General features: G+C 49.0%; 1 protein-coding gene across 3 annotated transcripts in view; it reads right to left on the bottom strand.

The window, feature by feature from the left end:
• The window catches only part of Afap1l2 (actin filament associated protein 1 like 2), a 95,754-nt gene that overhangs the window by 25,989 nt on the left and 48,704 nt on the right, over positions 1-21,061 (bottom strand). For all 3 annotated transcript variants that reach the window (XM_028774056.1, XM_028774061.1, XM_028774048.1), the window contains exons 2-4: positions 11,193-11,321; positions 5,658-5,732; positions 4,356-4,450 (exon numbers count right to left, since the gene is read on the bottom strand). In XM_028774056.1, coding sequence (XP_028629889.1) covers positions 4,356-4,450; positions 5,658-5,732; positions 11,193-11,321 — 299 coding nt within the window. The remainder of the gene's footprint in view (positions 1-4,355; positions 4,451-5,657; positions 5,733-11,192; positions 11,322-21,061) is intronic.

The following is a 21,061-nucleotide window of genomic DNA, read 5'->3' on the forward strand; positions in this document are numbered from 1 at the left end:
CATAAGGACCACTGTGTTAAGTAAGCACCAGCATCATAAGGACCACTGTGTTAAACACCAGCATCAAGATGTGAAGATTGTGATTGTACTGGATGTTCTTTACATCAACTTGACACAAACTAGAGAAATCTGATAGGAGGGAGTCTCAGCGGAGAAGATGCCTCCATAAGATCCCAGCTATATCTCATCTTCTTAGTGATTAATGGGGGAGGCCACCGTGAGTGGTGCTTTCCCTGAGCTGGTGGTTCTGGGTTCTCTAAGAAAGTAGACTGAACAAGCCACGATGAGCAAGCAAACCCATAAGCAGCACCCCTCCATGGCCTCTGCTTCAGCTCCTACCTTCAGGTTCCTGTCTTTACTTCTTTCAATGGTGAACAGTCATATATAAGTATAAGCCAAATAAATCCTTTCCTCCTCAACTTGCTTTCTGGTCATAGTGTCTCTCCACAGCCATAGTAACCCTAAGACAGTAATCACTAACCGAAGATGCAGGAGATTTGATTTCAGTGCTGAAATAACCAGCTATCAGAGGAAGAGACGGGGAGAAACCACCGTGAGCAGCAGGATTTACCAAGAGCCACATTTCTGCTTGTTCTCCAGAGGGCCATCCAGCAAATATTTTAGGAATCTGTGGCCCCTTGGGGTCTCTTATCTCAGCTACTCACTCCTAGGGTTACAGTGTAGAGAAATCGTCCATACGTCACGCATGCTAAGTGTAGCTGGTGTAAGCAAATGGTAAGGAAAAGAGCAGGTGGCTGGTGAGTGCACCCACGGGCTGGGGGCTCTGGTGTACCAGTTCCTATGATGAGACCTAAGGTCCCTGGTCCTAGATGACCCAAGGCAGTCACAAGACCTACCATGGGGAACAACACACTGTGGAAAATTCTGGGGTTACACTGACCGTGGAAATGCCATGGATGTCAGCTTCTTTCCCCACCAGGGACCTCCATTGAGATCAGTGCTAATGTCACGGTCAGGCCTCAAGAGGTGCGTGGGGTAGGGGTGGCGCTTGCCAAGATGGTACAGTGGCCTGCAAACATCTGTTTCTCTTGCACTGACCACAGCATCTGGCTGTGCAGCCTGCAGCCTGGAAAGACTTAAGCTGTGAGTCACTCTCCACACCCACAAGTTTGCTCCAGACCCCTGGCTGCTCACCACAGCTGGATGGACCTCTTCTGACTATGGGGACTACAGTGAGGACCTAGCCACCAGAGGTGAGTCAGGGATGAGCTGACAAGGGACCACCATCCTGGCACAGGCATCCAGACACAGGCATTATGGGCCCAGCATTTGGATGAAGGTTTCCCTATAGCACTCTGATCATGTGAGTCAGGAGAGGGAAGAGGGAATCTCTGTCTGAGGGAGGCTGGACGGAACTGCCATGTAGTCTTCCTGGGAGGCCTAGGAATGACTCTTGGATTTCCTCCTCTTGATCCACCTGACCCTGCTCCTCTGGAAACATTGGACCAAGACTTTTACAGCTTTGGGCAGAGTGAGTAGGAAGGGCTGAGGGGCCCAAGCATGGGCAAGCATGTGTGGGCAGGAAAGAGAGGGCCTGGGAAGCAAGAGACCACCCTTCCTCACATCTGGAATCACTGGAGGGCAGTAGTGGGTGCCTAGGAAGAATCTTGGAAGGCCTTAGACATGCCATACCCTTCTAGCAAAGAAAGTCCATCTGGTGGAGGGAGGGCCCTGCAGTGTAACGTCAGCTGGTGCTGCTGGACGGATCCCCAGGCCTGGAGCCTATCCACAGGATGATTACCACGCCTCAGAAAGGCTCCTGGGACTGAACTATTCCTGGGCAGTGACAATTTCTCCATCTCGAGAACCAATTTTCTCTCAGACATGGCCCGTGCCATCACAGACAGAGCAGGAAGGGTGAGCAGGAGAGGATCTTGTCCTCTCCCCTCACTTCAGCTCTTATGGAGACCTCCAAGTCTTCACACTGGGGAGTGCCGTGAATCCCAGAGACTTCCGGGTCTATTGGACTGGATTCTTTAGAACTATGACCAAAGCCCAGACTCTGGGCTCTCTACAGTGTATTTATGAAACACACATTTCTAGAATAGTTAAGACTCTGTGCCAGGGGAACTCTGCCTATTGAATACACCATCCCTCCTTGCGTTGACCCAGGGGTATCTGGCTTGGCAGGTGGCATTTCACATCAGCAAAATCATGGTGAGCGATGACTGGGAGAACCACAGTTGCTCCCCTTTCCAGAGCCACCCACTGCTGCTGGTGACAGCCGGTGTCTCTCCCAGACCCCCAAAGTACTGGGGTGAGAGTGAAGGGGGAGGAGATGGGAGGAGCACAGCCCCCCCCCCACTCTGCTATAGACCCAGGAAGAAGCCTGTGTTGACATCTGACCTCTCTGCCTCCTGGACGTCCATTTGGGCCAGGCCTCTCGACACTCTGAGATGGTGACAGAGTTACCTATCCCTTGATGGGCAGTTGGGGATCAGATCTGTATGGAGCAGGGTAGAAGTTCAGGAAGAGGCCATCAGCAGCATTACAAGGACACCCAGAGAGGAAGGGTAAGCCTGCCAATAATCACTTCACCTGACATTGAGAGTTTCATCCACTGTCAGTTAAGGGGACTTCAAGCATGGGCCACTGACCCATGACCTACTCAGGAACTACCTCTGTGCCCCACATGGTGGTGTTGTGTACCCCTGCTGTCCTCAGAAAGCCTTGGAGGCTAGTTCAGAGCCATTCTGGGGTTAAGACCCTTCTTGAGCCTCATATAACCTCCAAGATGTGGCGTTGGGATTTTCTAGGAAGCCTCCTTTTGGGGAAAAAACCTGGGATCAAGTCTTGACACTGTCACTTCTATGTTAAGACAATGGGCTTCCACCACATTGTTTTGGCTGGATTTTTTTTTTAATTTTTTATTACTTTTTTACTTTTTGTCAACCTGACAAAAGTAAGAGTTATCTGAAAAGAGGGAACCACAATTGAGAAAATGTTTTCATAAGATCGGCCTGAGGTCATGTATGTAGGGCATTTTCTTGATTGGTGCTTGATGTGGGAGGGCCCAGGCCATTGTGGGAGGTGCTACCCCTGGGCATGTGGCCCTAGATGATGTAGGAAAGCAATACTGAAGAAATCAGGGGGAGAAAGCCAGTAAGCAACTCTTCTCATGGCTTCCAATTCAGTCCCCACCTCTAGGTTCCTGGTTTAAGTTGCTGCCTTGACTTTCCTCAGTGATGGACTTGTGACTGTGAGCCGAAATAAACTCTTTTCCTCCCCAAGTTGCTTCTGATCCCAGTGTCAACCACAGCAACAGAAGCCTAACATGCCCTAAAATGTAAACACTGTGACTCATCTCACTAAAGGCTGCCTTAGTGGGACATAGACAGTGTTTTTATAAGTGTAACCCACTGAGTGTGACCATCTGGTCAGACGGATGCCAACATTGCTGTTCCTTAAACATCAAGGAACAAACTGGGTGTGGTGGTCAAGCCTTTAATCCCAGCACTCTGGCGGCAGGCAGATCTCTTGAGTTTGGGGCCAGCCTGGTCTACAAAGTGAGCTCTGTATGGTCTACTTGGTATAAACACTGGGCACGAGGCGGTCGGTGAAAGAGTCTATTCTTGTTCTTTGGAGCTTATAACTGATGGAGGAGACAAATAATAAAACAGCTATGTCAGTAGTGACAAGGGACAGCAACTCAGCAGAGGCAGAGCAGGAGTTCAGTGGCCTTGTCATCCAGGCCAGGATGCTCTAAAAGCTTCTGAGAGAAGAGGACAAGCCAGTAGCCCACCAAGTACAAAGGCCCCGAGGCAGAACCAACCCCAGCAGCAGAAGGGCAGTTAGTGGAAATCCAGTCTGAGGTGGCTGCACAGGCTGCTGTTGGGTGGGAGGCGCAGCCTGGGGACCATGTTTGGAACAGGAAGTCTATTTCTGAGCTTTACAAGACCCTATGGTGGGCTTCAAGTATGAGGCACAATGGGGTACAAATTCCTTTTTTTATGAGATAACATCTCACACTGTTATTAGGCCATGCTGACCTGGAACTTACCCTGTAGCGCAGGCTAACTTTAAACTCATGATGTTCCTCCTGCCTCAGCCTCCCGAGTGCTGGGACCAGAGGCATGAGCTATCACACCTGTTTGGAAGGTCACAGACTCGGGAACTGCTGATCAGAACTGTTTATGGCCCTGTAGTGTTAGGTACTAAGTGATTCTTGACAAACGCACTTGAGAAAGCTTCCCCAGGCCCATTACTCTGAGCACCTGGAGTGTCCTGGTCAGGTTTCCTGTGTTCTGACTTCCTCCTCCTGTGTCCTCGGAATGGGTCAGAGGCTAGGCAGACAGGCAGATAGCCACGATCAAGTGTCCTGGCCTGACACTCACCATCTTGGGTGGAGGCAGGTCTGGAAGGCTCTTCTGAGGGGCCGAGGAATGCTGGCTGGGCTCCCCATTGGTCAGTGGACCCTGCTCCTCGGGAACTGTGGGCAGCAAGGGGAGAAGGCTTTGGTGAGGAGAGGCAGGTTCTCATTACCCAGGAATGTCTGCTCACTTGTCTGGTCCCTCTCCTGTGTATTCTATTTGAGCAGGTGTTAATTACCTAGGCAGGCAATCCCTCCAGCCAGAGTTGTTTTTTTTCCTCCAGGAATAGGACATAGCAGTGGCCAGCCCTATGCAGATTCCTCAGAAGTAACCAGCATGGGGTTTCTGGAAGGCTCTGCTACCCTCTCCTACCTCCCCCATTTTCAAAAATGGCCCAGCCACAGAGCTTCAGTGAGCGAGGCAGCTGCTTGCCAGTCACTATATTGAGCCACACAAACAAAGCACCGACCTGGTGATTGTGGTTCTTTCCACCCACCGTTTACCCAGAAGGCAAGTGACCCTGGACAGAGTGGCCACTGGCACCGCATGAATGTCTCAGCTCCTGACTTGGTGGTGGGGGAAGGTGGGGAAGAGGTGTGGACACCACACCAAAGAAGAATAGGCCACTGGCTTCCAAGTCTCTCCAGTTCAACCAGCCTAGCAAGGAGCGCAGGCTTGCTGATGTCTCAAAGGCAACCCTTGCTCAGAACATGGCTGAAGCTTTGGGGGGAAATCTCTTCCCACCTCTCTTTAAGTCTTTCTGTTTGGGAATTAAAGAAAACTTTCTTGGGGTCCCTTGATGCTGAATGTTCTGAACATTGTGGGCCAGACACACACCAAAGGTTTTAAGAGAATGAGTTTTAGGCAGAGGGTAAAGTGCAAAGGATAAGGCCCCAAGTCCTTCTGGGAGAGAGTCCACACTGCCTGAGAATACCCCGAGAGCTTTATCTTTCAACAGTATGTTTGCTGACACTACCATTTCTTCTCCCTCCTCCCAAGCAGACTTTCACCCAAAGAGGCAGGGCTGGAACCGTGGGATCAGCTCTCCTAGAATGTCTGAATTACGACTTCCTCTTCCTGTAGTGATTCTGGGAAAAGCCAAGAGATTTTAGGGACAGATTCCTCACCCAATAGGCAAGAAGGTGGTGGCCCCATTGAAACATCCAAAAATATATAAACCCAAAAATACCATTAACCAAAATGTGGATTCCAAAAATAACCCCCGGGGCCTGTCTGAGAACTGGCAGGGAGGGGTAAAGATGAGGGGTGGGGCTCTGACTCCTTTGTCTGAAACCAGGCAGCCCCACAGCTTGCAGGGCCCCATACCTTTGTCTGGAGATGCTGAGTTCTGTTCCCTGTTGATTGACACTTTGTTCATGTAAATATATTCCTCATCAGAACCTGCAGAAGGAAAGACAGGAAAGATGTGACTCCATGTGACTTAGTGCCTCCAGAACGGGACAATATCCACCTACGGCATTTTCACGTGCTCAGGGCCAGGGAGGGCACTTTGGCAGGGTTTGGCGAGATGGCTCAGAAGTCCAGAGCACTTGCAGTGCCTGCAGAGGACCAGGGTTCTATCCTCAGTACCCACATGCAGCTCTCAACTGCCAGCGACTGCAGTCCCAAGGGATCCGCTGCCCTCTTCTGGCCTCTGTGGGCACCAGGTGTGCTTGCGATATACATATACAGGTACAGGCAAAACACCCATATGTGTGAAATAAAATTAAGTAATTGCAAAAAAGGAACTCTTGGGATTTCAAACTGAATAAAAGAGGTAATCCTTTAGAGGGAGGTGGCAGACTTCCAGTGAAGGCAAGATGCTGCTGGGCTTTCTACCCTGGGGGTGGGGGATGAAGAAGGGAAGGCTGGAGGAGGAAGGCTTCATGACCAGAATGGGTAAACAGAAGGACATCCATCCCTCAAAGGGCTTCAGCACATTCCACAAACTAAAGATGTCCCTGGATCCCCTTGGCACTGAGAACTATTTCCTATCTGCCTCTCTCATCCTGATATGAATCATCACAGTGGTCTAAAATCAGAAGTGTCTAGATTAAAGAAAACCACACCAAGAGCCTGGCAAAAGCCTCCCAAAGCCCAGGGTAGAGATGGGAGGTCAGCTTTGACTGGGGAAGGAGGGGCGGCTGAGTGAACAAATGATTCTGGGGATGGGAAGGGTAGGCACCTGCAGTGGGAGCAGCAGCCCTTTGCTCGGTCCTGAAGACTGAAGCTTGTAGTACTAGAACCACGCCCTCCTTTAAACTACTGGTATATAGGTTGGGCCACTGTTCTGGTTGGTGCCTGCTGGCAGAGAGGAGACAGCCTCCTGCTACATGCATGGTTCTTAACCTCTATACACCCATCCTTGGCAGCTACCTAGGAAACACTCCATGGATTCTCCTCTTTCGAAGTCCCTTGATGGTCCCTCTGTGGCCCTTAATTTACATTTCCTAGCAACACATAGCCAGTAAATTCCTGTGGTGAGACAGTGTCCCTGAGCCTACAGATCCAATGCAAACGTTTGCCAAAGGATCCAGTTTTCAAAGCCAGTCTCTTCCATGGCCATAGACTGCTGACTCAGCCTGAAAAGAAGCTTGAGGAGCCAGCGGGTCCAGAGTAGGTAAGATGGCCCTCAGCTGTCAGCCTCAGTAGTGCTAGCTCAGTGTCTGGCCATGCCAGAACCATTAAGCAACACTACCCCATTCCCAGATATCTCAATTAATGTGATAGGGTTTGATCATCTTAGGGATCAGCCGGGGAGAGGTGAGAAATGGTTCTGCCAAGCTCCGTCATGAGCAGCAGCTTCTGGAAAGAATACCTCTGTGCCTCAGTTGTCCTATCTGCTCAGATGGAAAGCAATCAAGGTGGAAGCCTGCTTGCTTTGACCAAACAGAACTCAAATTTAGGGAATATGTCAAAGTAAGATTAGCCTATGGCTAACAAAGATTAGGGGGCAAGCAGCGCAAAGGCTGGAGATGTGGAAACGGCAAGGCAAACCACCACACCTCCAATTCAGATATTTCACCAGCACTCTGCAGAAGTAAAGGGCTTACCACAGACTGTAAACAGTCAGTCATGTTGAACTTGACTTTGTAGGACAATTTTACATCACTTCATCCTTCCTTCTAGCATTTCACTGTCTTATGGGTAAGTTCCAGCATATAAGTAGAGATTTGCTTGAAGCTTACTGTAATATTGCCTTCAGTCTTTGATGTTATTTGTTGTTTTTATTTTATGACTGCAATTGTATTGCATTGTGGCATTGGTTGTGTTATTAACTACGACTGAAAAGCCTATGGACAGAGGACAAGGGGACTTGTCATCTGCAGAGAGTGGCTCTTCTCAAAGAACTGGGGCCAGGTGGGAGGAAAGGCGAAACATCTTGGCTACAGTTGGCAGCACAGAGCACAGGAAGTGCCTCCTGTCAGAGGGGCAATGGCTGGGACGCCCTGGAGTCTTAGACAGGGGACGCAGGAGGCGTGTTTCTTGCTGGCGAAGGCATGGCATAACAGGCTGCCAAGTCTCTGTTAGAAGAACATTCAGCCCGTGTCCTGCTATCAGCCACAGACACATGGGCCTACCAGATAAAAAATCAAAACCCAGAAAACCCAGATAGATGAGTCCATCTGAAAATTACAAAAGCATTCACATAGGTGCAAACACATGTACACTCGAGTACACACGGGCACATGCACACATACATATATACATACATGCATACACACACATACACACACACACATACACACACACTAACACTGCACTCAACATGTGAGGACCACAATCTATCTTCAAGGGAGCAGAACAGCCATCTCTTCTTCAAGGCTGAAGAGTGAGCTGACTCTGCAGAGATACATGGTGAGGCAGGGATGTCAAGAGGAAGACAGATGCTCTAATGGGGTGGGGATGTCCTAGGATTCAGTCTTGGATGGCAAGTTTAATCCAGTGTGACAGAACTGGAGAGGGAGGGAAACACAATGGTTAGGTCTGCCTACTCTGGCTCTACCACTCACAACTTGGGGCCTCTGGTCAAGTGACTTGCCAAACCCTGATTCCTTCACTGGTAAATGCCACACCACCAACTCCCTCACAAACTGTGAGATAAGGATTAAATGACATAATCTGGGGGACCGTGCACATTCACACTGTCCTAGACACAGTACCATCTGTGTTAACTCTTTGTAGTCTAAGCAGTGCAGAGCGGACCACAAGGCAAAGTTCTCAGATATGCCTAGTAGCAACTGATACATGGGTATCACCCCTGAGAATTTCAAGAGGTGGTCACAAGCTTCAATAGGGTTGAACACATCCTTCAGAGGTCTTGGGGGATCTCTGGAGGTACCCCAGACCTCCATAGCTCCCCACCATCAACCTGTAGCAGAGAATGAGTAGGAAAAGTCAGAGAGAGCAGAGGCTACCCCACAGGGATCTGTGCAGCATGCTAAGCCCAAAGGGATCCCAAATGGAAGGCATGGCCAGTACCCAGGCACCAAGAGCCACAGGTCAGACAGGTGACAGCAGGCTTCCTCACACGGGCTGTCTTTATAAGACATTACAATGTTCCGTCTTTAAAGGTCTGGGATCCTGCTGTTTGAAGGGTTCCATCAATGAGTCCTCTGTGAGGTGACTCACTCCTCCCCAGCCTTGCCTCTTTGTAGTGTGCATCCCCTCTGTTTCCCACCAGCGCCTCTTTGATGTGCAGTCTGGCAGACATTGCTACAGAGGAGCCTGGGAACCATGGGTGAGTGACCAGGAGAGGGGAAAGGTGAGCACTTGGCAATTGGGAGTGGCTAGCCAGCATGGTTCTTCAGAAGAGAAGGCCTGCAGGAATCTAGAAACACTTCAGCTTACCCCATCTCTGCTCTGCAGGGAAAACACACTTTCTACCGGAAGCAAAGAAGGAAAGGGAGACCCCAAAAGTAGCCAGTGAAATTCAGGCTAGATTCAGGGAGTTATCCGGACTGTGACAGTTGGAACAAGTAAACACTTCCTTTCCCTGGCAGGGGTGGTGGCCACTCCTGCCAAGAGACAGATGGATCTGGTGCCCTCTGATGTCCCCATATAGCATGTCTAGTCACAAACACCTGACATAAAAATCAACTACATTCAGCTCTCACAGTTCACAAGGTTTGTCTTTAAAAAAGCAATTCTGTGCCTTTAATCCCAGCACTTGGGAGGCAGAGGCAGGTGGATTTCTGAGTTCGAGGCCAGCCTGGTCTACAGAGTGAGTTCCAGGACAGCCAAGGCTATACAGAGAAACTCTGTCTTGAAAAAATCAAAAACAAAAACAAAAAACAAACAAAAAAAGCAATTCTGAATTTGCTAGAAATGAAACCATCCGTTCAGAAGAATTATACAAGAATATTCACAGAGACCACCAAGCCTTGCAGCTGAAACACATGAACACCCTAAGCAGACAGCAACAAGTAAATACTCCAGCAATGAGAGGAACAGGGTACAGATACACCCACAGCTTTTGTGAGTCTCCAAGGGAAGCCACAGTACACACAGTATGACGGCGTTTACACGCAGTTCCTGAACAGGAACTGTCTTAGGTGAGAGAAACTAGCAAAATGCTTGCCTTGGAGCAGAGATGGGAAGGAGATTACAGAAAACAGGGCAAGACTGAATTGAAGAAAAACAGCTGTGTATACACAGATGCACATGGAGGTCAGAGGTCTCAAAATCTTGGTCCTCATTGTTCTTAGACTTTTGCTGCATGTGTCCATGTGTTTGCTCGAATCTTTTATTTACACATGCATGTACACACATGCACACGTGCTTGTGTGTGAGTATCAGCTGACCTGGGCTGATGGAGGCCAGAGGTTAAGATTGGATATCTTTCTCAATGGCTTCTCCACCTAATTTTCTTGACTGGCACCCAGTGGAAATCTCACTGTCTCCATCTCCTCATGGAAATAAATACAGGTGCATGCTGTTGCGTCTGGCTTTGTGGGTGCTGGGGCTCAATCGTAGACCTTCAGAAGCTTATATTGCAAGAGCTGTACTGACTGAGCCATCTTCCTAGCCCATAAGATAGAACTTTCTGGATGACAGGAGTATCTCGTTTGGGTTTAGATAGGGGTTACTCCCGTGTCTACAATTATCAAAAGCTGCTGAATTTCATACTTATGGTCTGTGTGCCTTACTGTATGCTACCTCTACCATAAAAATGGTGGAGAAATTATGAGCACAGGATTCTGTGATCAACAGTCTTAAAGTTATGTCGTCTTCTCCCCTCAGGCTACAAATGCTAGTCAAGTTATTGAAACCCTGTGGTCTGAGTCCCCTGGGTGGTATCAGCACCAACTGCATAGGGTTGTCTTGAAGGTCATATAGTTTCTACAGGGACTGTCTCCTTGGCTAGTACACAAGGAAGCCCTCGATATTCATAACAATTTCCTAACTCTCCTCTTACAACCATTAGGGAGAGGGCTTTGAACATACTCCACTTAAAATCTGGCTGATACGTGAAGTGTTTAGATGGTTTCCAGGCAAGTCAGGTTACCAGGTACCACTGTTAGGAGCTAAACTGTGCCTCCCTGACCGCGCCTGCCCCTCCCCATCCTAGTTCGTATACTAAACGCTAGTCTCCAGGGTCTCAGAATTTTTATTTGGATGTGGAGCCTAAAACTGAGGTCACCAGGGTGACCCCTAGTCTAAGATGGAAGACACAGACACACACACACAGGAAGCTGAGTGAGAACACAATAGGGAGAGAGTCCTCAGGAAGAGCCAGCCCTGCCGACTCCTTGCTCTCTGGGAGCTGGTCTCTGGAAGTGTGCTATGAAGGCATCTGTGACATGGTGCTGTAAGAGGAAAGCTCACCCTGGACCACCCGAGGCCCAGGCCCATACTTACTGCTGCTCTTGGTGTAAAGCCGCAGAAGCTCCGACAGGCCACTCTTCTTCACCACGGCTGTGCTGCTCAGGTTCTCCTGGTCTAGGACCTTGAGGAAGTCGTCCAGCTCTGTCAGCAGCTGTTCCAGGGCTAGAGACAAACACAGGAGAGTGAGTTCAGTGACCTGACCCTGCAGAACAGCAAAATTCCACTGAGGACCTGTGGTCCCAGTAGGAAGGGGCATCTGGGAGACCTGGGAGAAACACTGGCTTGGGAAGGTTGTTCTTGCTTCAGAGTCTTAGTGGGAGAAATTCACGCCCTTGAATTTAAGATAGACAACCTCAAAGGGAGTTACAGGCCTACCATTTGCTAGAGGAGTGATGGTGGCCTGGCTGGCCCAATATTCTGAGGGTGTCGCCTCCATTTCCTATATCTGACTTCACAGAGTGAACAAGGAGAAGAAAACACCCTCTGAAGGTCTTTGTTGCCTGCTGAGCTATGGCCCTGGCAATACTTATCACTCTAGTCTTTCTCTCCAGGGGATACTGGTCTTGTAACTTCATTTTCTCTAAATTGCATTTGATAGATACCTTTTACCTCCTCGAGTCATTTAGATAGATACTTTTTAAAAAGATCCTTCCATCAAACCAAGTGCTCTTGTTCTGCTAAAGGAACATAGTAATAAAATGACTCCTAATTCTGCTATGCCCATTGGTCAGTGCCCCAGTCTGCCACCATCAGAGAAGCTTCTGTCTGCAGTAGATGACAGGTCATACAGGGTCCCACTACTAGACAGTGTGCAGAGAGTGAGAAATTTAGAATTTAGGACTTAGTGCACTAAGTCCTAAATGGGGTGCCTTCTTCAAACCTCTCCCATTAGGGGTCAGGGAGCTATGCTGAAGAGGAGGCGGAAAGGTTGTAAGACTCAGATGGATGACTCCAGGAAAAAGGCAACTTCCAGACACAAGACTGATACACATAGGCACCCATAGGCACTATGGCAGCATCCCTGGCCTATCCTGGTCCAAGCCAGATAGAGTCCCAGTGGTATGAGGAAAAAGCAAGCACAAGCTACCATCCCTAACCAAGAAGCTATCTCCAACTGACAACTGCCTGCCAAGGAAAAAGCAGTTTTCTGTAATGGCGTCTGACTGGGTATATTAACCACACGTAGAGGCAGGCTCCACACCCAGAAGTAGATGACCAAGTCAAAACAAACGCAGTGGTGCTTCTGTAGACTTGGAGGGTGGGAGGTGAGGGGTGGTCTCACTGCTGTGCTTGGGCCTGTACTAGCTTATCTACCTGTCTCTTGCTTGTATGTTATGATTTCTGTTTTTATGGGGTTTGTTCATGTGAGTGTATGTGTGTGTCTTCTTGTGCTTTTTATTTGGTTTTGTTTTTAATTCTGTCTCATTTTTTGTCTGTTTCTTTTCTACAGAGAGAGAAAGAGGAGGGAAGAAGGCATAGATTTGGATGTGTAGGGAGGTATGAAGACCCAGGAGGAGATGTAGGGAAATCATGATCAGATTATAGTATGTGAAAAAAATATTTTCAATTAAAAAGGGGGTAAAAAGAGTTCTTCCACCACTGAAATGCTGGACTCCAAGGCTGGTCCCAGTGTGGATACATAGCCCTCTAAAACACACACCTGGTCATGGATGTCTGCAACACAGAGCTTTCCCTGCTTGTAATGTGATGGTGGTGTGGCGGTGTTGGACTGGAGCTGACTGTGGCAGCATGTGTGTGCATGTCCCAGTGAAGGACAATGTGTGTGTGCACACCCCAGTGAAGGGCAATATGTGTGTGTGCACGTCCCAGCGAAGGGCAATGTGTGTGTGCACACCCCAGCAAAGGGCAATGTGTGTGTGTGCACACCCCAGCAAAGGACAATGTGTGTGTGCACATCCCAGCGAAGGGCTCTGCGTTTAGCTTACTCTTCCAGAGTACTCACTAAATGTCTGGTATTTACCAACTAAATGAAAGAATGAAAGAAAACAAATCCACTCACTTCCTATGTAGCAAAAGCACTCCACTGCCAGACCACAAGAAAAAACCAATTCCCGTCCTGGGTCAGACCTGAAGGGAAGCCACTGAAAACCTGACACGTCCCACCTCACAAAAATACTGGAGCAGGCAGGCTTTCCCAAGGGACCCACTCTACGTTTCTAGTTCGTCTCGTTGTGTATGCACACACAGACATATACATTCAGACACACCTACCTGGGACCTGGGCCCTGTGAATGCTGGGCCACCGTCCCACTGAGCTATGTCCCCTATGGTTTTTCTAGCTTATAATTTTTCTCTCAATTGGTCTGACTAAAGCCAGCTTACAAAGTTCATTGAATGGATCTAAAACTTAGACCCTAGAAGATCACTGCCCACTGGGAACTCTCGTCTGCCCTTGCTTTCCTGTGTCCAGCCTGAACTTCCTAACATCATGGATCACTTTACCACCACCACCACCACCACCACCACCACCACCACCACCACCACCACCATCATTATCAATTTTCCAATATAAGGATTGAACCCAGAGCTTCACACAAGCTAAGCAATCATTCTACCAACTGAACTCTATCTCTGCTCCCGTTTACTTTTTGAGGCAGGGTCCCACTGAATTGCCTAGGGTGGCTTTGAACTCACTCTGTTGCCCAGGCTGGCTGAGACATGAAATCTTCCTAACTTAGCCTCTGGAGTAGTAATTGGGCTGGTACAGGTTTGTGTCCACTGAAGCTGGCTTGTGGCTTGAGCTACATGTTAACAATGTCCTCTGGGAGCCAGTGAATGGTTGGGAAAAGAGTCAGGTCACTGGAAATCTGAGCCTCTTAACAGCCACAACTGCCCCATCTTCCTGGCATTGCTGATAAGACCCGTAGCCACATGAATAGATTATAAGTAACGAGAGAGAGAGAGAGAGAGAGAGAGAGAGAGAGAGAACGAACGAACACTGGGCACATCAGCAGAAGGCAGTGCAGAGATGACAGGAGCTTCCAGGCAGACAAATGTCTACACAAGAGGATTAGACAGAGAGGAGAGCTGTCACCACAGGGATGGGAAGCATCGGAACAGGAAGGGCCCAGCATCCATCCGGCAGCCTTGTTGCTGGCTGTAGCTCTATTATCAGCGTCAGTGAGGCCTCTTTGCTGGAGCCCCCATCCACTTCCTAAGGCTGGGAGTCACAATATTCTCATCCACAGTGACATTGTCACAGGACCTAGGCAGATGGGCAGAGGTGGGACAGCCCTGGAAATGGCGAGATGGGGTTAAACAGAAGAGAGGGGAAGCAAAATGACAGTTCTCGCATGGCATAGAGTGAGCCAGGAATCCCTCTAACCTAACCTCATAACCGGGAATGCTGTCAGTTCACAAGCAAACCTGGCCTGCTATGAAGTTAGCAAGAACTTAATCAGGGTTGGTGTGCGTTGGTCTCAGTGAAAGACCAAATCAAACAGATCCCTGAAATGAGAGGCCTCTGCTGGGGTGGGGGTTGGGAGCCTGTTGCACTCTGAACAGCTATTCGCAACCTTCTGTCTACTGGGACTACGATGAGCTCAGAGGAGAGGCCAGCACAAACCAAGGATGAAGACAAGCAAAGGAATCTCTCAGCCTTGCACTTGGCTCTGCCGGACAGGAAAACTGAAAGGGCTTTGCAAGGGAACTGGGGTCTAGGTTGTGTTTTCCATGAACTTCTAGACCTCTCAAAGAGGCCAGGCCTCTGTGGCCACCTCAGTCCCACAGAGAGGAAAACTGGTGACACTGGAAATGCGTCCTCACTTCCTCATCCCCAGCCTTTCCCAAAACCTGCCTGGTTTCTGGAAAACGGTCTTTGTTTATGTCTCATACACGTAGATGCAAACTAAGCCAAAAGGTACAACCTTTGTCCCTGAGGAGCCAAAAGTAATTCAGATGGGTCGTCAGCACCCACAGGGTCATCTATTGAACATCCAGGGTTAAACCAGATTAATATAGGAGTGCCCCAGTATTCCAGGAATGCAGAGGACTGGGAGTTAGCAAGGACTAGGGGAGCAAGATCTAGGGGTTAGCAGGGAGAAGAATTTACAAATTGGTCGTTGATGCAAGCACAGAGCTTACCAGGCAAGTGACTGTGTATCACAGGCACACAGAGCATGGGCTTGGTGGGAAATCGGCTTCAAAGGAAGAACATGAATCCTGAAGCCAAAACTAAAGGCAAGGAGCAGAGCCACTCAAGAGTGCTCTTCCAGAAGTGGAGATGAGAAACTCTGAAGACAGGGAGGAGGGACCAATGGGTCGAGGGACCAGTGAGACAACTGCCTAAGTACAGATGGGAATGATGAGGGGTTGGCCTAACCAGAATGGCTGGGCACCACGTTGTCGGGCAAACCCTCATGGCCTCCAGTTCTCACAAGTACTTTGCAAGTGCAGCTGTAGGAATGGAGCGCTGAGGCTGGATTTTAATCCGACTCATTGCAACCCCAACGAGTAGTGACAGTGAGTCCAGGTTCAAAGGCCTTGCTGTCTGCAGTATGTCGGCTGAGCGTTTCCATAGACCTGCGATGAGTGATCTGAGCCGCAGCTTCCGAATCCTGCAGCCTCATAATCGATAAGCAGTGGTTCACAAAGAACAGAGAAGAGGAAGGCTGGAGGAGGCCTGTGATGGGTGGAGCCAAGGGTACTCGGGGATCACTCTCTTAGATACAGCATCTACCAGGGAAGAAGCCAAGAGTGACAGCAGACATGTGCCCTACGAACAGCAGGCATGAGCACTACAGACAGCGGGACTAGAAGCTGAGCTTTCTGACGTGGCGGGTTGCACGTTGGCTAGACACAGCAGTACCTACTTGCTCTGAGAACAGCATTGATATCTTCCCCCCACCCCAGGACATTTAGGGGGAGTGCAAGCATTAAGAGAGACATAGCTTGAAGAAACAAGCCTGAAGGCCTGTGTGAGACTCTGGGGGTCAGTGTGCATCATTTCTCTCCTTCTCTGGATCCACATCACAGTGTGCTCAGGGGACCACAGGGGATCAGCTATACTCAGCTCTCTTACCAGCTCCATCTCCCTGCTCCCCTGGTTCTTTTCTGTCCAAGCCAGTTCTCCTGAGCCATGTCAGGGCAGACAAAAGCCACTTGTGGGTCAAGAGTCAGGCTTGGTGTATTTGGGACATATAAGTTTCTTTTTGTGCCACTGTGGGAAAATGCCTTAGCATACAACTTAGGGAGGGAAAGGTTTGCTTTCAGGGGATAGTCACGGCAGGAAAGGCAAGGGTGGCAGGAATGTGATGCCGCTGGTCACATGACATCCACGGTTGGACACAGAGAAAGACAAGCATGGGATTCCCCTCAACTCTTTTTCATTTGGTCTGAGACCCCAGAGCATTGGTGCCATTCAACATGTGGGGTGGGTCTTCCTCACCCAGTTCAACTGTTCTGAGAACACTCAGATAGGCACACAGAGGACTGTTTTTATGGTGATTCCAAGTTTCATTAAGGTGACAAGGAACATCATATATATCAAGCAAGATGGCAAGGACCCAAGAGGTGGCCAGCCTTCCTCCCCAGACATCTTTCAGGGCTTTGACTACAAGCTCTTGGGAATAACAATCAACAGAGGCAACGTTCCAATTTGCACCAACCCCAGTGACATTCTTCAACCCCCAGGGCTCAGAAGGGCAGGCCAGCTCTCGGAGGAATGTGGCTGTCCCATTGAGGCTCGGGGACTCAGCTCATCACAGTTCCTTCGCCCCCAGCATCCCCCCACGTTTTCATTTAGATTTCTTCCTTGTTCTTTGGTGGATGAAGGGGAAATAAGAACATAGTTCATTCTGGAAACTGTAGGCCCTTGTGTGGGCTTTCCATCTTGGCTCTGTTAAAGTTCAGGGTTGTCTGCTCGGGGTGGTAAGTTATCAATAAGGCTCTTGTTTGGGACTTCAAGGCCCACGCAAAGCTAGACTGTGCAACTGCCCGATTCATCGCTCTCCTCCTCAGACCCTCCCCGCCCCCAGCTGTCCTCAGCCTGGGCAGTCACTAGGTTCCGAACTGAAAATGTCCCCAGCACACCATGCCGGCTGAACTTCATGGGTCCCCTACGGTCTCAAGCCCACTGTTATTTATACAGCTGCATTAGCCGAAGAGCCATGATTCAATCCGATTTTCCTTTCAAACACCAGACTAAGCAGACCTGCTCTTTGTAAAAACTATATTCCAGAAAGACATGCATGCATTCTTTTCCCATCTCCCAGAAGAGTCCCAAGACCAAGCCACCAGGTGCAGCATTCTTGAGAATATAATTGCTGCTGACCAAGGGAGTCAGGAATGCTGGGAAGGATTCCATGAGAACTAACAGAATCGCACAGAGATGACTGTGAAGCCGCAAATACCTCACAGGTTTACTGTGAGCAAAGAACACTCAGGTTTGCAGGGCGGGGCCCCCAGAAAAAACACCCCTTCACTCCATTTGAGAAGAGAAACCAAAGTCCAAATAGCCTGTTCCTTCAAAAGTGCAGGAAAGAACCTACTGTGTATATGCCCATTAACAGGAGGTGGGACTTCTTTCTTCCATATAGTGTACACACACATACATATACACACATACACACACTTCCATATAGTGTATACACACATACACTACACATACACATACATACACAGACACATACACACTTTCTTCCATAGTGCACACTCGCACATACACACACATATATACATATACACACACACACACACACCCCATCTTGACTGTTTCACAGTTTACAGACCTCTGGCATGAAGTATACAATGTTGCATAACTATGGCTGTCTAATTCCGGGACTTTTACTGTATCACCCCCAGCAGAATCCCACTCTGCAGTCATTTTCCTCTCCCTCCTTCCTGAGCCCAAAGCTAAATCCTTCCCATCTCTGTGGTTGGCCTGGTCTGGATACAGTGTGCGAATGGGATCAGGTAATGCGTAGCCTCCTGTCTGCCTTCTTCCATATAGCATTATGGTTTCAAGGTTCGTGTTGTGGAGGTGTGAATACTGTCTTCTTCTTATGGAAAATATAATTCCATTCTGTAGATTTATTACATTCTGTACATCCATTCAATGCTGGTGAGAGGGATGTTATTTTTTTTTAACAGAGATAGTCTATACACTCCATTTTACTGTACCATGCTTGGTAAACAAACTTAGCTGCAGTGGCCACTAGCACAGTCAAGATACAGCACAGAGCCACCACTCAAGAATGAGTCTCAGAGGTAAACCCCCTGACTATGCCTAGAGCATGGGAACTGCCTCACCTTCAGAGCTCAATTCCTTCAACTTAACAAGAGGCGTCCATGATCCACAAGGCCACACTGGTGCTGTGGCTGTACTGTGTGGTACCCAGGGTTGATGTGGATACCTGCTTGGCTCTATGTCCATCCCTCACAGAGCTGCACACTCAGTAAAGATTGCAGATTTCCTCAAAAGAGGAAGGCTGCTCTTCAGTCAAGAGAAGCTGAGTAGCCCTTTTCCCTGCTGTGTACTGCTCCATTTCATGGATGTCAGGCAGCTTTAGGCTCGTCCACTTATACACAAACCAGGAGGTTTCTGTATCTTGACACCAGTGAGTTGTCTCAAAGACACCTCACTGTTGACATCCAGTGACTTCCCTGCCTCAAGCACAGTTGGCATTTTGTCACTTGGAGACATTCACAGCAAATGCAGAGGGCAGATGCTTTAGGGACTGTAAACCCTCCTTACGTCAGGGCCCACCTCTAGAGATATGCTCTCATGGTGGCTTGGGGCTTCGAGAACTTTAAAAGTTTCCCAGGTGAGTCTAAGGTCCCCGTGGGGCCGCATGACAGAATAAATGACTTCGCTAACAGATAAACAATCTGCACTGTGGTCAGCCTTTTTACTTCATTAGAATATTTATACACGGTCCCTTCAAAGCGCGAAACTCAATTCCGATTTACACACAGAACTTTGTAGATCCACACTTGTTACATGAACTCTGACGCACTTGGAAATATTTTTAGCTTTCCTTTTGGACAGAAGGGTGTAGTAAGACAAGGAATAAAGATATTTCTGTATTTACATACCGCCCAACTCAGCTCTCTGTCCCGCTGGGCAAGTGGAAGCTTCATCCTGCTGATGAACACACCCAAGGTTTCACAGAGGGCCCCTCAGTGGACATGGACACTAGGGGACTGGGCCAGAAGTGTAAATAGCTTTCTGCAGCATAAATACCCCAGAAGTCATTCTTTATCTCAGGCCCCAAGAAGAGGCTGAGGGGAGAAGGCTTTTACCAACAGTGAGTGCTCTGTTCCCTGCTGGGCTGACCTCCTGGGGTCATGTGACTATCATTTTTGCAAGCTCTGTTTTTTCTCACCTATCTTTTGGGTCTCATCACTGAAAACACTTTCCTTATGGCTCACCCTCGGAGTTCCCAGATTAGCTGAGCGAGCATGGGGGAGGAGGACATGGGACAGATGCTAGTTATGGCTCACAGTACAGGAGAACCAACTGGAGTTGCTCACAACTGACCTCTCAAACGGAATAGGCCTCCCTTAGGAACAGAGTCCCAACCCCAGCCAAGGAGCCAGCTGGAACATCCAACCCCAAAGACTGGGCCGTGCAGAGACTTACTGGTAGCAACTGAAGACACCATACCAAACACATAGAGGAGAAGGGTCTCTGGGTCTGCTACCACAGTGTCTTGCAGCATGACCATTCACCCAGCCCAACCAGCACAGGCTATCTGGTGACTCGCAATGTTTTCCTATTTGCCCCATGAATAGAGAGGCTCTGGAAGCTCTGTATGGGCAGAGATCACATATGTTCAGGGTTGGCTTCTACCACCATGCCAAAACAGGCCTTTCTGCAAAGTCAGAAAACAACTGTTGAACACCATGCCTACAGACAGACAGACAGACACACACACACACACACACACACACACACACACACACACACACACACAAAGCTCCTGCCAATAAAAGAGATTAGATGGGTTCTTTCAGTAGCCTAGGCAAAGACTTCAGTCTCTGGCCAGTCCTCACCTGGAATGAGCAGGCAGGAGCCTGCCCTGGTGGCTGGTGGCTTGGAAAGACACAAGCCATCTTGCTCTTAACATGGCGCCCTGAGAGGACTTTCTAAAGGGTATAGAGGAAACCAGGACAAGCAGAGCTGCACACTCCCTCCTCAGACTCTCTAGCCACTCACGGGCACACAAGAGCAAACTCAGGACACTCCAGGTCTCTGTGACCTCCAGGGTCCAGGCCAGACAAAGTGGCTTTGGGACTAGAAAGCCTTTGTTCCTTCCCCAGTGAGGACATTCCTGAGATGCACTCCACCAGACAAGCAGCGTCTTTCAGAGTTTTGTTTTTTGGAGAGTGGGGGGCAGGGGAGGCACAGAGGTTTGGCTGGGTATCCCTTGACAGGACAAAACATAAAACAGGCACAGCCCACCTCAGTCTCAGAGCAAGGTGGCTGGGTGTCAGTGGAGTCTGGGGAATATTGTGTGGAGGCAATACTGGAAAATGATCAGAGAAGTTGTTATCTCTTGGTGGAAGAGTTATGGGCGATCTGTCCTTCCTTCCCTCTGTCCTCCCCTGTTCCTCAACACAGGGGGTGCATTGTGAGAAGGGAAAACCTCAGTAACCCCTACATTTTCTGTTTGATCTGTAAAGTCTAGCTTGTCCCCGTTCACTCGACACTTGAGTTAGAGAAAAGGGTATACGCCAAAGAAAGGGAAAGAAAAGAGGCCACCAGCATTCTAACTTAGTGCCCCTCCTCAGAATCCAGTCAAAGTAACTTGAAGCCACTGAGCATGCTACTTAAGACTCGACTACCCAATCAAGATCAGATCCAGAAACCCAACTGCCCTGCCATGGAGCTGGCCTGACAGGAGGCACTGGTCTGTTTCCCTCCCTGACAGGAGGCACTG

Source organism: Grammomys surdaster, unplaced genomic scaffold, assembly GCF_004785775.1.
Source record: "Grammomys surdaster isolate TR1022 unplaced genomic scaffold, NIH_TR_1.0 66, whole genome shotgun sequence".
In the NCBI taxonomy this organism is placed as follows: Eukaryota; Metazoa; Chordata; class Mammalia; order Rodentia; family Muridae; genus Grammomys; species Grammomys surdaster.